Source organism: Patagioenas fasciata, chromosome 9 (assembly GCF_037038585.1).
Source record: "Patagioenas fasciata isolate bPatFas1 chromosome 9, bPatFas1.hap1, whole genome shotgun sequence".
Lineage (NCBI taxonomy): Eukaryota > Metazoa > Chordata > Aves > Columbiformes > Columbidae > Patagioenas > Patagioenas fasciata.
In genome coordinates, this window is record NC_092528.1 from 30,602,073 (window position 1) to 30,615,020 (window position 12,948).

Sequence of the window (12,948 nt, forward strand, 5' to 3'; positions counted from 1 at the left end):
CTGTTAATATGAAATAGGAAACCAAACCAAACCAAACCAAACCAACAAACAAACCCATAACTAGCAGAATAGATGCAGAGGCAAGACAGGACAGGATTGATCAGCTGAAAACTAACATGGAAAGGGCTGTCAGGCATTGGAACAGGCTGCCCAGGGCAGTGCTGGAGTCACCATCCCTGGAGGGTTGGACAGACGGACATGAGGTTCTCAGGGATGTGGGTCAATGCCAGGGGTGGGTTAAGGGTTGGGTTCCATGATCCTGAGGGTCTCTTCCAGCCTAAACGATTCCGTGATTCTGTGCACAGCAGCAGAGCCAGGAGGTGAGTCCGGCTCATGGAAACTCCGTCTCAGCAGTGGGCGGACAGCCGGTTCAGGCACGGCTGGCGTGAGGGGACAAGCAGGTGCCTAAATGACATCTGGCCCCTGTTCCTTGGCTCTCCTCACACTTCCCAACTCATCCCTCACCACCATGGCGCACTGGGTGTGTAGGTGGTCACTTCGGCTGAAATTCCCCAGGATTTTTTATTCTTTGGCTGCATCCTCAGAGAATTTGCCGATGACACATCAAACTGTAGAGAAGGCAGAATAGATGGGTTCTGGCAGCTGAGCCGGCATGCTCAGCCTCCCGCACACGATCCGCGCTGTGGATGAGGCTCCCGCACGCGATGCTCCTGCTCCCTCCCTCCCGCCCCAGCTCCCGGCCACTTGCCTCCCCGGGATGCAGCCGGTCCCCAGGGACACCCGCTGCCCAGGTGGCCTCTTACACCAGGAACAGTTGTGAAGAGTTGGCAGCTGCACTTGTCTGTTCCCAGCACTGCCCGGCGGGGATGCCGGAGCGGGGGCAGCGCTGGCACTGGCATTCCCAGGGGAATAACTCTGCCGGGGGGGGCCCCGATTCCAGCAACCGCATCCTGGAATGATGCGCAGCCCACGGCTCTGCCTCCCCCACCGCGGTTCGTCAGCCGTGGGACCCAAGGACGCAAGAGAGGAAAGGGAAAAACATTTGTCATTCTGCAGCGATGCTGTTGAAGTGCAGGATTTCAAATGTCTGAGGGAATTACATTATCCTTGTAAAAAAAATAAATATATATATATATACATATATAGATATATACATCTTGCAGTTCCTAAAGGATGTGAATGAATCAAGTTATTTCCAGAAATAAGAGAGGAGCAGGGAGCTCTGTATCAAACCCATGCCTGGTTAATCCACCCGTCACCCTTCAGTGGCACCAGACCCAGCAAGCCTGGAACACGCACCTATTCCTCTTCCAACGCCAGGCCAAGTCCACTTCATTCGTGCAGGAAATTAGTAAGCAAATCGGGTCTATGTGCCGGGTGTTGACTGTGCTGCCACTAGTTGACACATCCCATAGGTTCGTAAATAACAGATGCCATTTTCTCTCATTTCATTACCACTTCAGACTGAAGGAGGCAAAATACAAAATTTAAAACCCCGTCACTAGTTTTTCCTTCCCCATCCATTGACCCACCTTGGAAAGTATTAGTCACTAAGCTGAAGTGATTGAACGAGCTGAAACTGGAAAAGACGGATTTTCTTCATAAACAGGAGAGGCTGATTCTGACCAAACCACAAAACTACCGGAGGGGGAAGAATCTGAGCAGCCGTAAGAAAACCTGCAGCCGGGAGCACGCGGCGGGTCGGGCTGGGAACAGGAGCGCTCGCTTCCGAGGGCAATTCATTCTCAATTAAGTATTTAGGTAACAGCTATTTGCACGAGCTGTTCAAAAAACAAGCAGGAAGAGCACTCTGAAAAAACGACTGATTTTTTGTTTTAATTGCTGTGTGGGGCTTTTACCCTTTCAGAGAGCAAGGGCATTTCGGACAGATTTTAAGTACTCCTGAGGCTGGTGGCGGCTTTTCCAATGAGCTTCCTGCTGCTCCTGTTCCTCAAGTCCTGTCTCCCACGGATGATTTCTGCTTGTTCTGTGAGCAGAACTTTGCCAGAAAGCAGCTCCCCAGCCTCTTGTGCGCGGTGGCACAGAGCCCTGACCCACACCCGGCCACCCCCGGGGTGGCATCTTGGACACCAAGCACTGCTCCCCACTCCCGCCTGCCTGCCAGGACATTTTATAGTGCTAAAACAAGGTGTGATATTTTTGGATACCCTGAGGAGCAAGTCTCAGTTTGCTGAAGGGACGATGCTGCACCTCTTGCCGGGGATGCCGCGGTGGCAGCGACGCGCTGGGGACCAGTGGGAAGCATCGGTGCAGTGTGTGTCCCCCGGCCACCCCGAGTGACCCCGCACACACAGACAGGGCACAACCTGCTCCAAAAGGCCACGATGTCTCCTGCACACCCAGGGCCACCACGTTGTCACAGGGGCCGCTGTATTCCTGCTCCCTCTCTTCCCGCCTGGGCACATAGTGAGGGCAGCAGCAGAGGATGCGCATAGAGAGCAGCTTCTGATCAACTGAAATGGGTTTGCTGAGGAATAAACACCTTCAATCCCCTCCTAGCTGCTCCTGCGGAGTGATGGGAAACATCAGAAACATCCCCTGGACCACCCCGATAAACAGAACACGGCATCCCAACCCCTCTGTGCATTAGCAAGATCCATCCACACCAGCCCCTGACTTCACGTCAGGTTTTTACCTCCCACCAAGCACCAGCAGACTTGAGTTTGTCGAATATTTTCCAGCTGCTGAGAAGTGGGGAAGTTTTGCTGGAGCAGGAGGTGCAAAGGGGAGATGTGCACTGACCTGTACCGGGAATGCGTCACCCCAGCTTTATCCCCCGGCCTCACTCCAAGCCTCATGCAGAGCGTTCTCCTTCCCTTACTGAGAATTAACTTCTTAACGAACATGTTCTACAGATGGCAGTTTACAACATTAATCTAAAATAAAACTAAGCGTGCTCAAAATTCAAATTGGATTTTGCCAAAGCAGCCATGCAAAAATAATACGTTTTAAATATCTTAAACCGTGCGCTCCACAAGTAATTAAATTAGCGGTGTTCCTGCATTACATCTTTTCTTCCGTCCATTTAAGCATTAATGTTGTTGTGCGGATTTTAAATGAAAACCTCATGCCTGGGGACAGCACAGCGAGCAACCAGGGCTCAGTGACTTCTCCTTTCAGCCAGGTTCTTCTTTCCTGCAGTTGGCTGCATGTTTTTCGGAGTCTATTGCTGCCCTGCAATAACCGGTGATAGGGGTTGTGCAGGTCATCGCCAGAACACCATTGCATTATTTAAAAGCTTCCTTAAAATATCATCACTTTGCTTCTGCTTAACAAACGCAAGATGAAAAGCACGCCCTTTAAAACACCATTTGCCCTTGACTTCAATCTTGTTCACCTTTGCTCATCGCCCTCTCTCAGGACTTAAAATGTGGAGGTGGGAGCTGATGGCAAACCAAGCCCTGGCTTGTTGCCGTGCCATGGAAATGTTAGAAGTATTGTTATGAAGAATGTTAGAACGCTTGGAAATGAGACTAAAAACCCACTTTTCAGTTAACTAATGTTGAGTTAATGTTTAGTTAACTATTCTTGGCCTGGCTGGGTCTCCAGGGGAGAAGGAGAAGCCCCAAGCAGAAGAAATCACCGCATCCTGGGATGCAGCAGCGGGCATCCCTCCCCCGGCAGCAAAGCCAGACCCTGAGAGACCCTTGCAGTCTGCTTTAAACGGTAAAGGAACTTTGCTCCATCTGAAACCTGGAAGGGGAGATATTATACACTTTTAGTGCTTACACTCAGCCCGGACATCTGCAAAATCTTCATTTACTGAAGGCACAAAAGCCGGGGAGTGAATGTATCTTTGAGTACCTCCAGGCACTACCATATCATCAGACGGTAAGTGAATGGGAATTCAAATCTAAAACTCGCTTTGCCTTAACATTGCAATGTTAAACGTGGCTTTTGCATCAGTGCAATAAGATGAGAACAATCCGGCTCCCAGTGAACCCACGACCTCGCTGAGCAGCTACAAACGGAAAGAGCCATTAGGAACCCAGAGCAGCACAAAGCGGCACAGATTTTGTTTACTCAGCTGGTTCCTTTTCCTCCCCCTTTGAGTTATTCCTGCCTTCTCCGTAGCCATTATAAGCTACAGTCCTGGGGGAAAATGCATTGTGAGTTCAGTGTAAATCCATTCTGTTCACTGGATTGATCTTAATTCACAGCAATAAAATGAAGATCAGACAATGAGCCATAAAAATCAACTTGATGCGGAGAGCTAGTGAAATAATACGTACTTTTAAATAAAAATAATTGTGCCATTTGCATGTGAGTGCTTAAAACTACTCATAATTGCAGCAAGACTTCAATAAACCACAGATTCCTAAATACATGAGGGAGTTATTATGGTTAATGCTTGTAGTACAGTGCAAGGGAAAAGAAGATACAACTCCTGACACACTGCTAAGAAATACCTGCTTTCGCTTACACCCCTCGAAAAGCAGAAGAGCTTTACCTTCTATTTCCAAACTAATTTTCCAGCCTGTGTGCATTTCCAAGCTGGTCAGGTTGGACGTTTGCTATTGACCCCCGTAAGCCCACCCTTATTTCAGGTGCACAGCCAGGAGTGGTGCACAGCATCTGCACACAAATTTTGCTTTGGAACGCAATTCTGGCGTTAATAATACCACGCTTCAACATCAGAAATTTGCACTTTAATAAAAGCGTTGCAATTTCTTTTCTTCCAGCCCACGGGTCACCTAGGGTATGTTCAAAGGAGTGGAAGAAAGCGCCAGTGATCACGGAGGCGCAAGTCATTTTCCTGATGGTAATGACACATCTCAGACATGGCCCTGGGTCTTTGCAGGGCTCGGTGTCCCCCAGCAGAGGTTCCTTCCCATGGGCAAGTGCTCAGCAGCCACACAGGGCACCTGCAGGGTGACCTCAGGAGCAGAATTGCTCTTCTGCCCACCGTGATGGCCCTGGGAGGGAAGATGCTCCAGAGCATCATTGCTCCCCTCTGGGCTGGGACCTGCTGCCCACAGCACTGGAAAGGTTTGAGTTAGAATAGAATGAGTCATAGAATCATGGAATCACTTAGGTTGGAAGAGACCCTCAGGATCATGGAGTCCAACCCTTAACCCACCCCTGGCAGTGCCCCATGTCCCTGAGAACCTCATGTCCGTCTGTCCAGCCCTCCAGGGATGGTGACTCCAGCACTGCCCTGGGCAGCCTGTTCCAATGCCCCACAGCCTTTTGGGGAAGAAATTGTTCCCCAGATCCAACCTCAACCTCCCCTGGCGCAACTTGAGGCCGTTCCCTCTCATTTTATCGCTTGTTACTTGGGAGAAGTTAAGCATGGGGTTGAGATTTGTATACTTGTTACACACCTTCATTATCTTTGCCAGCGGATACTTATTTAGGTAGAAAAGTGGGATGAGGAATTCTTGGTGCAGTAGTATTTTTATGGTGCCTTTTAATGTCTGCAGTTGGTGTGCAAAGCCAACAGAGCGCTGCTCTGACCCCGGCAAAGTCAAACACGCAGTTACCTTTTTGGGAGGGAGAAGAGAGTCATCCCACCAGCTCCGCCGGAGAAACACCCCCACCAATGCTGTGCAATGCATCAGCAGCGCTTTATTCACGCTCTTTGACAATAATCCACAATTTCAGGCACACAGTGAAGAAAAATGCCATCGAAGTGCTGATGAATGTGTAGCCCGCAGGATGCAATGACCTCAGCTGGAGGGTGGCCAGGGCACGGCCTCGGTGCCACCAGGGACACTTGAAGGTCCCTCAGCCTGGCCAGCAGCACCGGCAACGAGCCAAAAAAATCCCAAACAAGAGAAGGATCGGCCAGGCCCCCCTGCACCGGGACTGCTGTAAGTGCACGAACCCACAGGTCCCAGCCGTGCCCCCTGCTCTGGGAGAGGGGACAGACAGGCAGCAGCTCTGCGTGTCCTGCCAACTCGGTCACCTCTGTGCACACTGAGCACCCCCTGTGTCTGAGCACCCCTGTGCACACTGAGCACCCCCTGCGTCTGAGCACCCCTGTGCACACTGAGCACCCCTGTGCACACTGAGCACCTCTGTGCACACTGAGCACCCCCTGTGTCTGAGCACCCCCTGTGCACACTGAGCACCCCTGTGCACACTGAGCACCCCCTGTGTCTGAGCACCCCCTGTGCACACTGAGCACCCCCTGTGCACACTGAGTACCCCCTGTGTCTGAGCATCCCCTGTGCACACTGAGCACCCCTGTGCACACTGAGCACCCCCTGTGTCTGAGCACCCCCTGTGCACACTGAGCACCCCTGTGCACACTGAGCACCCCCTGTGTCTGAGCACCCCCTGTGCACACTGAGCACCCCTGTGCACACTGAGCACCCCCTGTGTCTGAGCACCCCCTGTGCACACTGAGCACCCCTGTGCACACTGAGCACCCCCTGTGTCTGAGCACCCCCTGTGCACACTGAGTACCCCCTGCGTCTGAGCACCCCCTGTGCACACTGAGCACCCCTGTGCACACTGAGCACCCCCTGTGTCTGAGCATCCCCTGTGCACACTGAGCACCCCTGTGCACACTGAGCACCCCCTGTGTCTGAGCACCGTGGCACCTCTCGGCTGGCCAGGAAAGGTCTCAGGTTGCTAAAGCTGCTCCAGACTTTGCAAAATACAAAGCATAGCACACAACCCTTGCACATCCAATACGCAGTGGCTGTGAGGAGCGTTATCTCCCGCACAGCGCCTGCAGCAGCGGGGCAGGTCCCCACAAAGACCTGACCCAGAAGGGACAAGGTTTCCCAGCACCGGCTTTAATTATGGCTTTAATTACCTCCTGACAGCTCTGCCCCTGTCAGTAATGCCCGACAAGGCACGCGAGAAGGATGGGGACAGACTCTTTAGCAGGGTCTGTAGCAACAGGACAAGGGGTGATGGTTTTAAACTAAAGGAGGGAGATTCAGGCTGGACACAAGGAAGGAATTGTTGCCCTGAGGGTGGTGAGAGCCTGGCCCAGGTTGGCCAGAGAGGTGGTGGATGAACCATCCCTGGAGACATCCCAGGCCAGGCTGGACGGGGCTCTGAGCAACCTGAGCTGCTGAAGATGTCCCTGTCATGGCAGGGGGGACTGGGGGAGCTGGGAAGGTCCCTTCATCCCAAACTGTTCTGTGACTCTATGATTCTATGATCCCACATTGGGCAGGAGGGATGGGTGTCCCCTCCGAAGGATGATGCACATCCCCTCCACACCTTGCCCCAGGGCTCTGCACTGGCCACATTTTGAGCTCAGACTATTAACTCCTCTGGATTGCCTCTGCAGATAAAACTCTTTTGTTTAGGTTCGAACTGGAGTTAATGGTCAAAGCTGCCACCATCAATTATTTACAAACACAAATAGATAGTTGAGCTTTGTAAATTGGGTCCCTGGTGCCCGTGTGTGGGCAGAGCTCTCACAAAAGGCTATTTTTGAATTGCTGACAGCCCTGAATCGGCAGCGCAGCAGCTGGAGCTGGAGCTGAGCTCCCTGTCACGTCCTGGGCATGGACCGGGCTGGAGGGAGCTGGGATGCTCTGGGCCTGGCTTTGCCCTGTATATTACATGATGGCAAAGCTGCCAGGATCATAGAATCATAGAATCATAGAATCATAGACTCATAGACTCATAGAATCATAGAACAGCATGAGCGCAGCACGGCTGGTACAAGTCTCAGCTGGAGAAGTTGTTCTCTGTGGTAGCCATGGCACGTCCTGAACAGCTTCACACACCAGGAACAGGGCTGGATTCCCTTTACCGACAGCTTGAATTGGGCTGATGACAAATACATTTGTAAAATAGCAAATTAGGGGGGGAGAAGAAGGCTGTGACGTTCTGGTGGTCCAAAGCAGGTGCAGCGCCAGCCTGCCAGCCCTCCTCCCATTCCCCGCACCAGAGGGATGCAAAAATCCCTCCTTTGTTCCCAGCAGCAGCGCGGCAGATTGCGATTCCCCGAGCCAAGAGCTGCAACTACAGCGTTTGCAAGGGGAGGCTTGAAGTCATCCCAAATATTCTCCCCGAGCACCTGGGCAGGCTGTGGAGTACTAAAGCGGATGAAAGGGAGCAGCCCCTCTCCCCGCTCCGTCAGCGGCAGCTGATGCTGTCCCCAGCAGTGACAGCAGAGGTGGCGTCGGGGGAGGTCCCATCTGGCTGATGCCACGACCGGCAAGGAGTCAGCGAAACGAGGTTGGGCAAACGCAAAGCTGAGGTTTTGCTCAGACGAACACCGCGGGAGCGCACCTGAGCCCTAATATTTGCAGATGTTCCCCGATGAACGTATTTATTCCTCTAAACTTTGTCTTTTATATCCCAGTTGGGGCTCTGGGCTGGAAAGGGCCACAATCACGTTGTTTGGTGAAAAGCCCCCGAGCTGGGTCCTCTCCCACCCCCACCCCATCACAGCCGTAGTCACTGTCGCTCTTTTTCATATAAGCACAGTGGCATCGGGAGCACCAGAAAAGGCAGAGCCAGGGTCAGAGGCGTCCCAGGAGCAACGTGGGAGCTGCGGGACAGCTCTGGGGGGGTCACAGCATCCCTTGGGGGCCACGGCATCCCTTGGGGGCAACGGGGGAGCAGCTGTTGGCATTTTCAGTGTAAAACAAGGGGCAGTTTGGCTAGTGTGTCATTTTAAGCGGCACACGCTGTACAGCTCAGCATTGGGGATGTCATTCAAGCAGAAAATGAATTGGGAAGGACTTCAGCTCCAAAGGTGAGGGACCTGAGGACTTTACAGGATTATTGGGAAATGCCTTTGGCTTCTCCAGGCGCTGGATTTTCCTCCGACTGAGGGGCCAGGCCCAGGGATGAGCATGAATACCGGCTCCATCGCCCTTGGTGGGTGTCTGCCCTCACTAAAGGTTATCCCAATTCAGCAGCATCGCGCCTGAGCCTGGAGCTTTGCTCAGCTCTTCCTCCAAATTTCCCTTCACTTCTGCTCTTGGAGGAGAAATCAGCCCGAGATATGGAGAGATTTGGGAGCAGAAACAGGGATTAGTCATAAAGATAAAACATCAGCCTTGTCACAGATGAGATGCTATTCTGATGTAATTCCACGGGCCCCGGGCGGCCGGGGGGGCTGTGCTGAACACCCCAGGGAATCCAGCCCTCAGTAATGAAACCTTATCTAGAAATAAGCCTGAGAGGATTTACAAAGGCCCAACTTCGGAGGCTGCAGGAGCGTTTGTGGCATGTGGGCAGCGCAGAATCGTAATTACCCGGCGTGTCGGTGCACTGATAGCGCTGGGACCCCGTGGGAAATCAGCAGAGATAACTGCTGACAATTAGCACACGGTGTCCGTAAGCCTAATGAGCAGAAGCCACGGAGATCATGTCTCTGATTGACCTGATCAAAGACGCATCTCCCACAGACATGCACACGGGGGAAACTGAGGCAGGGAGGAGCAATGGCTTGGGGAGGGCTGCGGGAGGGGAGCGGGATCACAGGGAGACCCGTCTGGCATCGCTCCACCAGCCCCTGCTTCGCCAGAATCGTATTAAAGGATGAGTTATAGTGATTTTGAGAGTTGGGCAGGACCTCCAAATACTGTTCTCACCATCCCAGGAGCCCCCCAGGGCACTGAGCCTGCTTGGGAGGCCCCCAGCACCCCGTGGGCTGGGACCTCACTCCAGGAGATATTAATCACATTAATGAGCATTTCGGGCAACACCGCACCAGGGAGCAAGTGGTGGGAGCACCCAACACTCCTGCTAAAAGTTGGTCGTGGCCCAACGACGGGAAGAAGCAGCTGGGTTTGTGCTCCAGCGAAGGGCCGTGCTATTGATCAGCCCTTCCGACAACTCACAGTAAATTAGATCTGAGCACCCAATTCACTCTGCTTCCATGCGCCCCATCTATGCGGTTCCTGGAGGGTTCGTATTGCAGTTTTCAGAACTACGGAATTGCCTGAGCCATGCACGCTTGAATTTCACGTCACTGCGCTCACACCAGCCGGGCTTTGCATCGCTCCCAAGGACCACAAAAATCAGTGTGAGTGCAAAACTGCCCCCCCGTCCCACACTGCTCCCCCATCCGCAGGGATGTCGGGTGCTATTCCATGGCCTGGGAACAAGCAGGGCTGAAGTTTCCCAGAGCCCTGAGCCCCCCAGCACTGTCCCCACACCCTGCCCATGGGGACACCCCACACCGGCTCAGCACAGGGGTGCTTGGGGCAGGGAGGGGGTGCAGAATACCCCCAGGTTCTGCCCTTCTCCCGTCCCCAGAATGTCACCCCTGAGCTGCCAAAAGGGACATCCTGAACGGGCAAATCCAACAGCCAAAGTCACAGAAATCCTCGTCTTTTTCAGCTGAGGTGTGACAGAGCAGCTCATCAGCTGCCCACACCGAGCACTTCAGCTGGTAGTCACAGCCATTCATTGTTTTTCCTGCTGGAATACAGATCTGTGAGGTGCATGAGGCATTTTGTAAGAGTGCCCATGAATTACCTTTTTACGGCATTTCCCTCAAAACTGGCTGTGATCTCATCTCCGCTAAGTGAACCAGGTGAAAAGTCAGTACGCGGTCACCGTGGTGAAATGGTACCCAAGGCAGATGCTGCTTTTCGCTCCATACAACATGCGGTAAATGAACTTTTCCCGGCCAGCTTCAAACACGCTTTGCTAATTGATTTTTCTTCTCGTTAGTACCAATGTAAGTTATACTGAGCACTTCACAGAAACCATCTTAACACCACAGTCGTAAATTCACAGTGTTGTATATAATCTGCCCAGGCAAGTGGGGCTTTCTTATAAAGTCACAAATACATCTGCCTGCAAAAACACGAGCACCCAAATGCTATTCAGCTATGCACAAGTTTAAAAATCTATTAATAACCCGAGTAGAGAGCCCCTCTGCAAAGTCAGCTGCATCCAGACAGGCAATTCTTTAGCAGCAAAGTACAGAGCTATTACACTGCACGGGAACAAAGACCGACACTGTGACCATACCTATATTTCATGCCCGTTTGCTTGGCGGTGGATTCTTTCAATGAGATGTGGTGCTGAGGGGTGAACGTTCCCAAACTGCGAGCGATAATCGCCACCGTCCGGAATTTGGCCCGGGCTGCATTCACTACATTGGGGGTAGTGGTGTTCTGCTTGCTGATGAGCCTGTCTTCACCATTGCGACTCTTCAAGTTGTGCTCTGTGCAGGCGATGGACACTTGCATCGCGCCCTCGGTGCCGCCTCAGTCACCGTCCAGGTCGCAGCCGGAGCCCCCGGCCACCCCGGTTCGGTCCCAATTGCTGCCAACCTTGACCTCACAGAAGCAGCCGAAGCAGCAGGGGGGTCTCCTGGGTCTCGGCTGCGATGCCAGCAGGAGAGAAGCCCCGAACTTGAAAGAAGCAGCACAAGAGCAGGTTTCAGCTCACTCTCAGCTCTCCCCTTCTGATATTTGCTGCTGCTCAGACAAAAGCATCCATCCGCCCAGGTGCTTTCAGTAAAAATGAAGCTGTTCCTTCATGCCGAGCCGCCAGCAGCAGCTGCCACTCTCTCCCGCTGCAGGTTTGCTCCTGGTCGTGGGTTTAAATCACTGCAGACATGCTGCAAGCGCTGGCCCCAGCCGCTGGACCACAAAGTGCTGAGCCGGCAGCCTGGCCAGCTGGAGAACCGTCCACTCGCCAGCCAGTCCCTACGGAGCAGCGATGGCCATCGGTTCTGCTCTGCCCGGCTGCGCCAGCCCCTACATGCCCCCCATGGCCGGGCTGGCAGCGGGGGCTCCGGGACCCCCAGCAGGACCCCGCGGGGACGGGGAACGGGGGAGTGGGGACCCGGCCTCCTTTGTGCTCACAGCGAACACAGGCGCTGCTGGCAGCTGCCGACTGTAAAAATAGCTGCTGCCGGCATCGCCGAGCAGGGAGAGGATCTCTTGTAGCGGGGAGCAATTCAATGGTAAAATGGGCTAATTATGGAAAGAAAAAAAAAAAAGAAGAAGGGGGAGGGGGGAGAAAAATCGCTCTGCTACAGCATTAACACATTAATCCTGTGTTTCTGGCAGGCGGAGCTGCCTGCAGAGCCAGGCTGGCAGCAGTGCCGGGGTTAATCCCTTCTCCCCCAGCATCGCCATCCGAATCCGCTGCAGCGCAAAACCTCTGAAGCAAAAACCGTCCCTGTCCCTGGTCCCTCACTGCGGCTGGGGCTGCAGCCAGAGCAGGAGCCCAGCTCCGCGCTGCGCCTCACCAGTGCTGTCACTGAGTGTCACCGTGTGTCACTGCTCCCAGGGGCAGCCCCGAGACACCGGGGCTGGGGGAGGGTGACACGGGGATGGGGGCGGTTTGGAGCCCTCCCAGGACTCCCTGCCCATCACTGTCCCCAGCAGAGCAGCCCTGGGCACTTCTGGGTGCAGACCCCCAGGGGAGGGCACCCATGGGGTGTGCGTGGGTGACAGTGATGAGCCAGGGGGTGGCCAAGGGCTGCAGTGACCCCCTGTCCCTTCCTGCAGGGGTGGGAAGTGATCCATGAGGTTCACCATGCCCCCGCTACATCTGCCCTCTGGCTCCCAGGAGTGCTGGGATGAAGGTGGGGGACCCCAGGGGTCCCCTTGCCCAATCCCTGCTCCTTGCCCAGGACCCCGTCCCTAGGGTGGGAGCAGCCCCAGGGCTGGAGAACCCCCAGCATCACCATGCAAAGGGGGAGCAGGAGCAGCGGCATGAAGAGGGAGATGCTGGCGTGGTGATAAAAGCTGTTCTGAACTCAGGATGACAAACCCCTGATCTCCTCCCGTGCGGGGGAGGCCCGGCGCAGTTTTCTCCCCCATCCGTGCCGGTGAGGGGTGTGCGAGCGGCTGCGTGGGCAGGCGGCAGCCAGCCAAGGCCACCCACCGCCCGGCGACCGGGAACGGCTCCTGACGAGCTCTTGGCAGCTCCTTTATCTAATTTATACAGCGCATTTCTTTGAGGATGGAAAGCATTATAGCGAAGGAAGTTATTTTCTGATATTTTTCCAAAAGATGATGAACAGTTCATCGTACGGCAGAGAAGCAAACCCGTGTCGGGGCAGACAGAGCC

General features: G+C 53.9%; 1 protein-coding gene across 3 annotated transcripts in view; it reads right to left on the reverse strand.

Moving 5' to 3' along the window:
* Positions 1–12,948, reverse strand: part of KCNAB1 (potassium voltage-gated channel subfamily A regulatory beta subunit 1) — a 63,750-nt gene that overhangs the window by 33,295 nt on the left and 17,507 nt on the right. Inside the window, exon 1 of one of the 3 annotated variants that reach the window (XM_065844893.2) lies at positions 10,891–12,122. The exons of the other annotated variants lie outside the window; for them this stretch is intronic. Within the exon in view, the coding sequence (XP_065700965.1) occupies positions 10,891–11,111 (221 nt within the window). The 5' untranslated portion in view covers positions 11,112–12,122. Of the gene's footprint in view, positions 1–10,890; positions 12,123–12,948 lie in introns of those variants that run through there. 3 annotated transcript variants of the gene reach the window in all.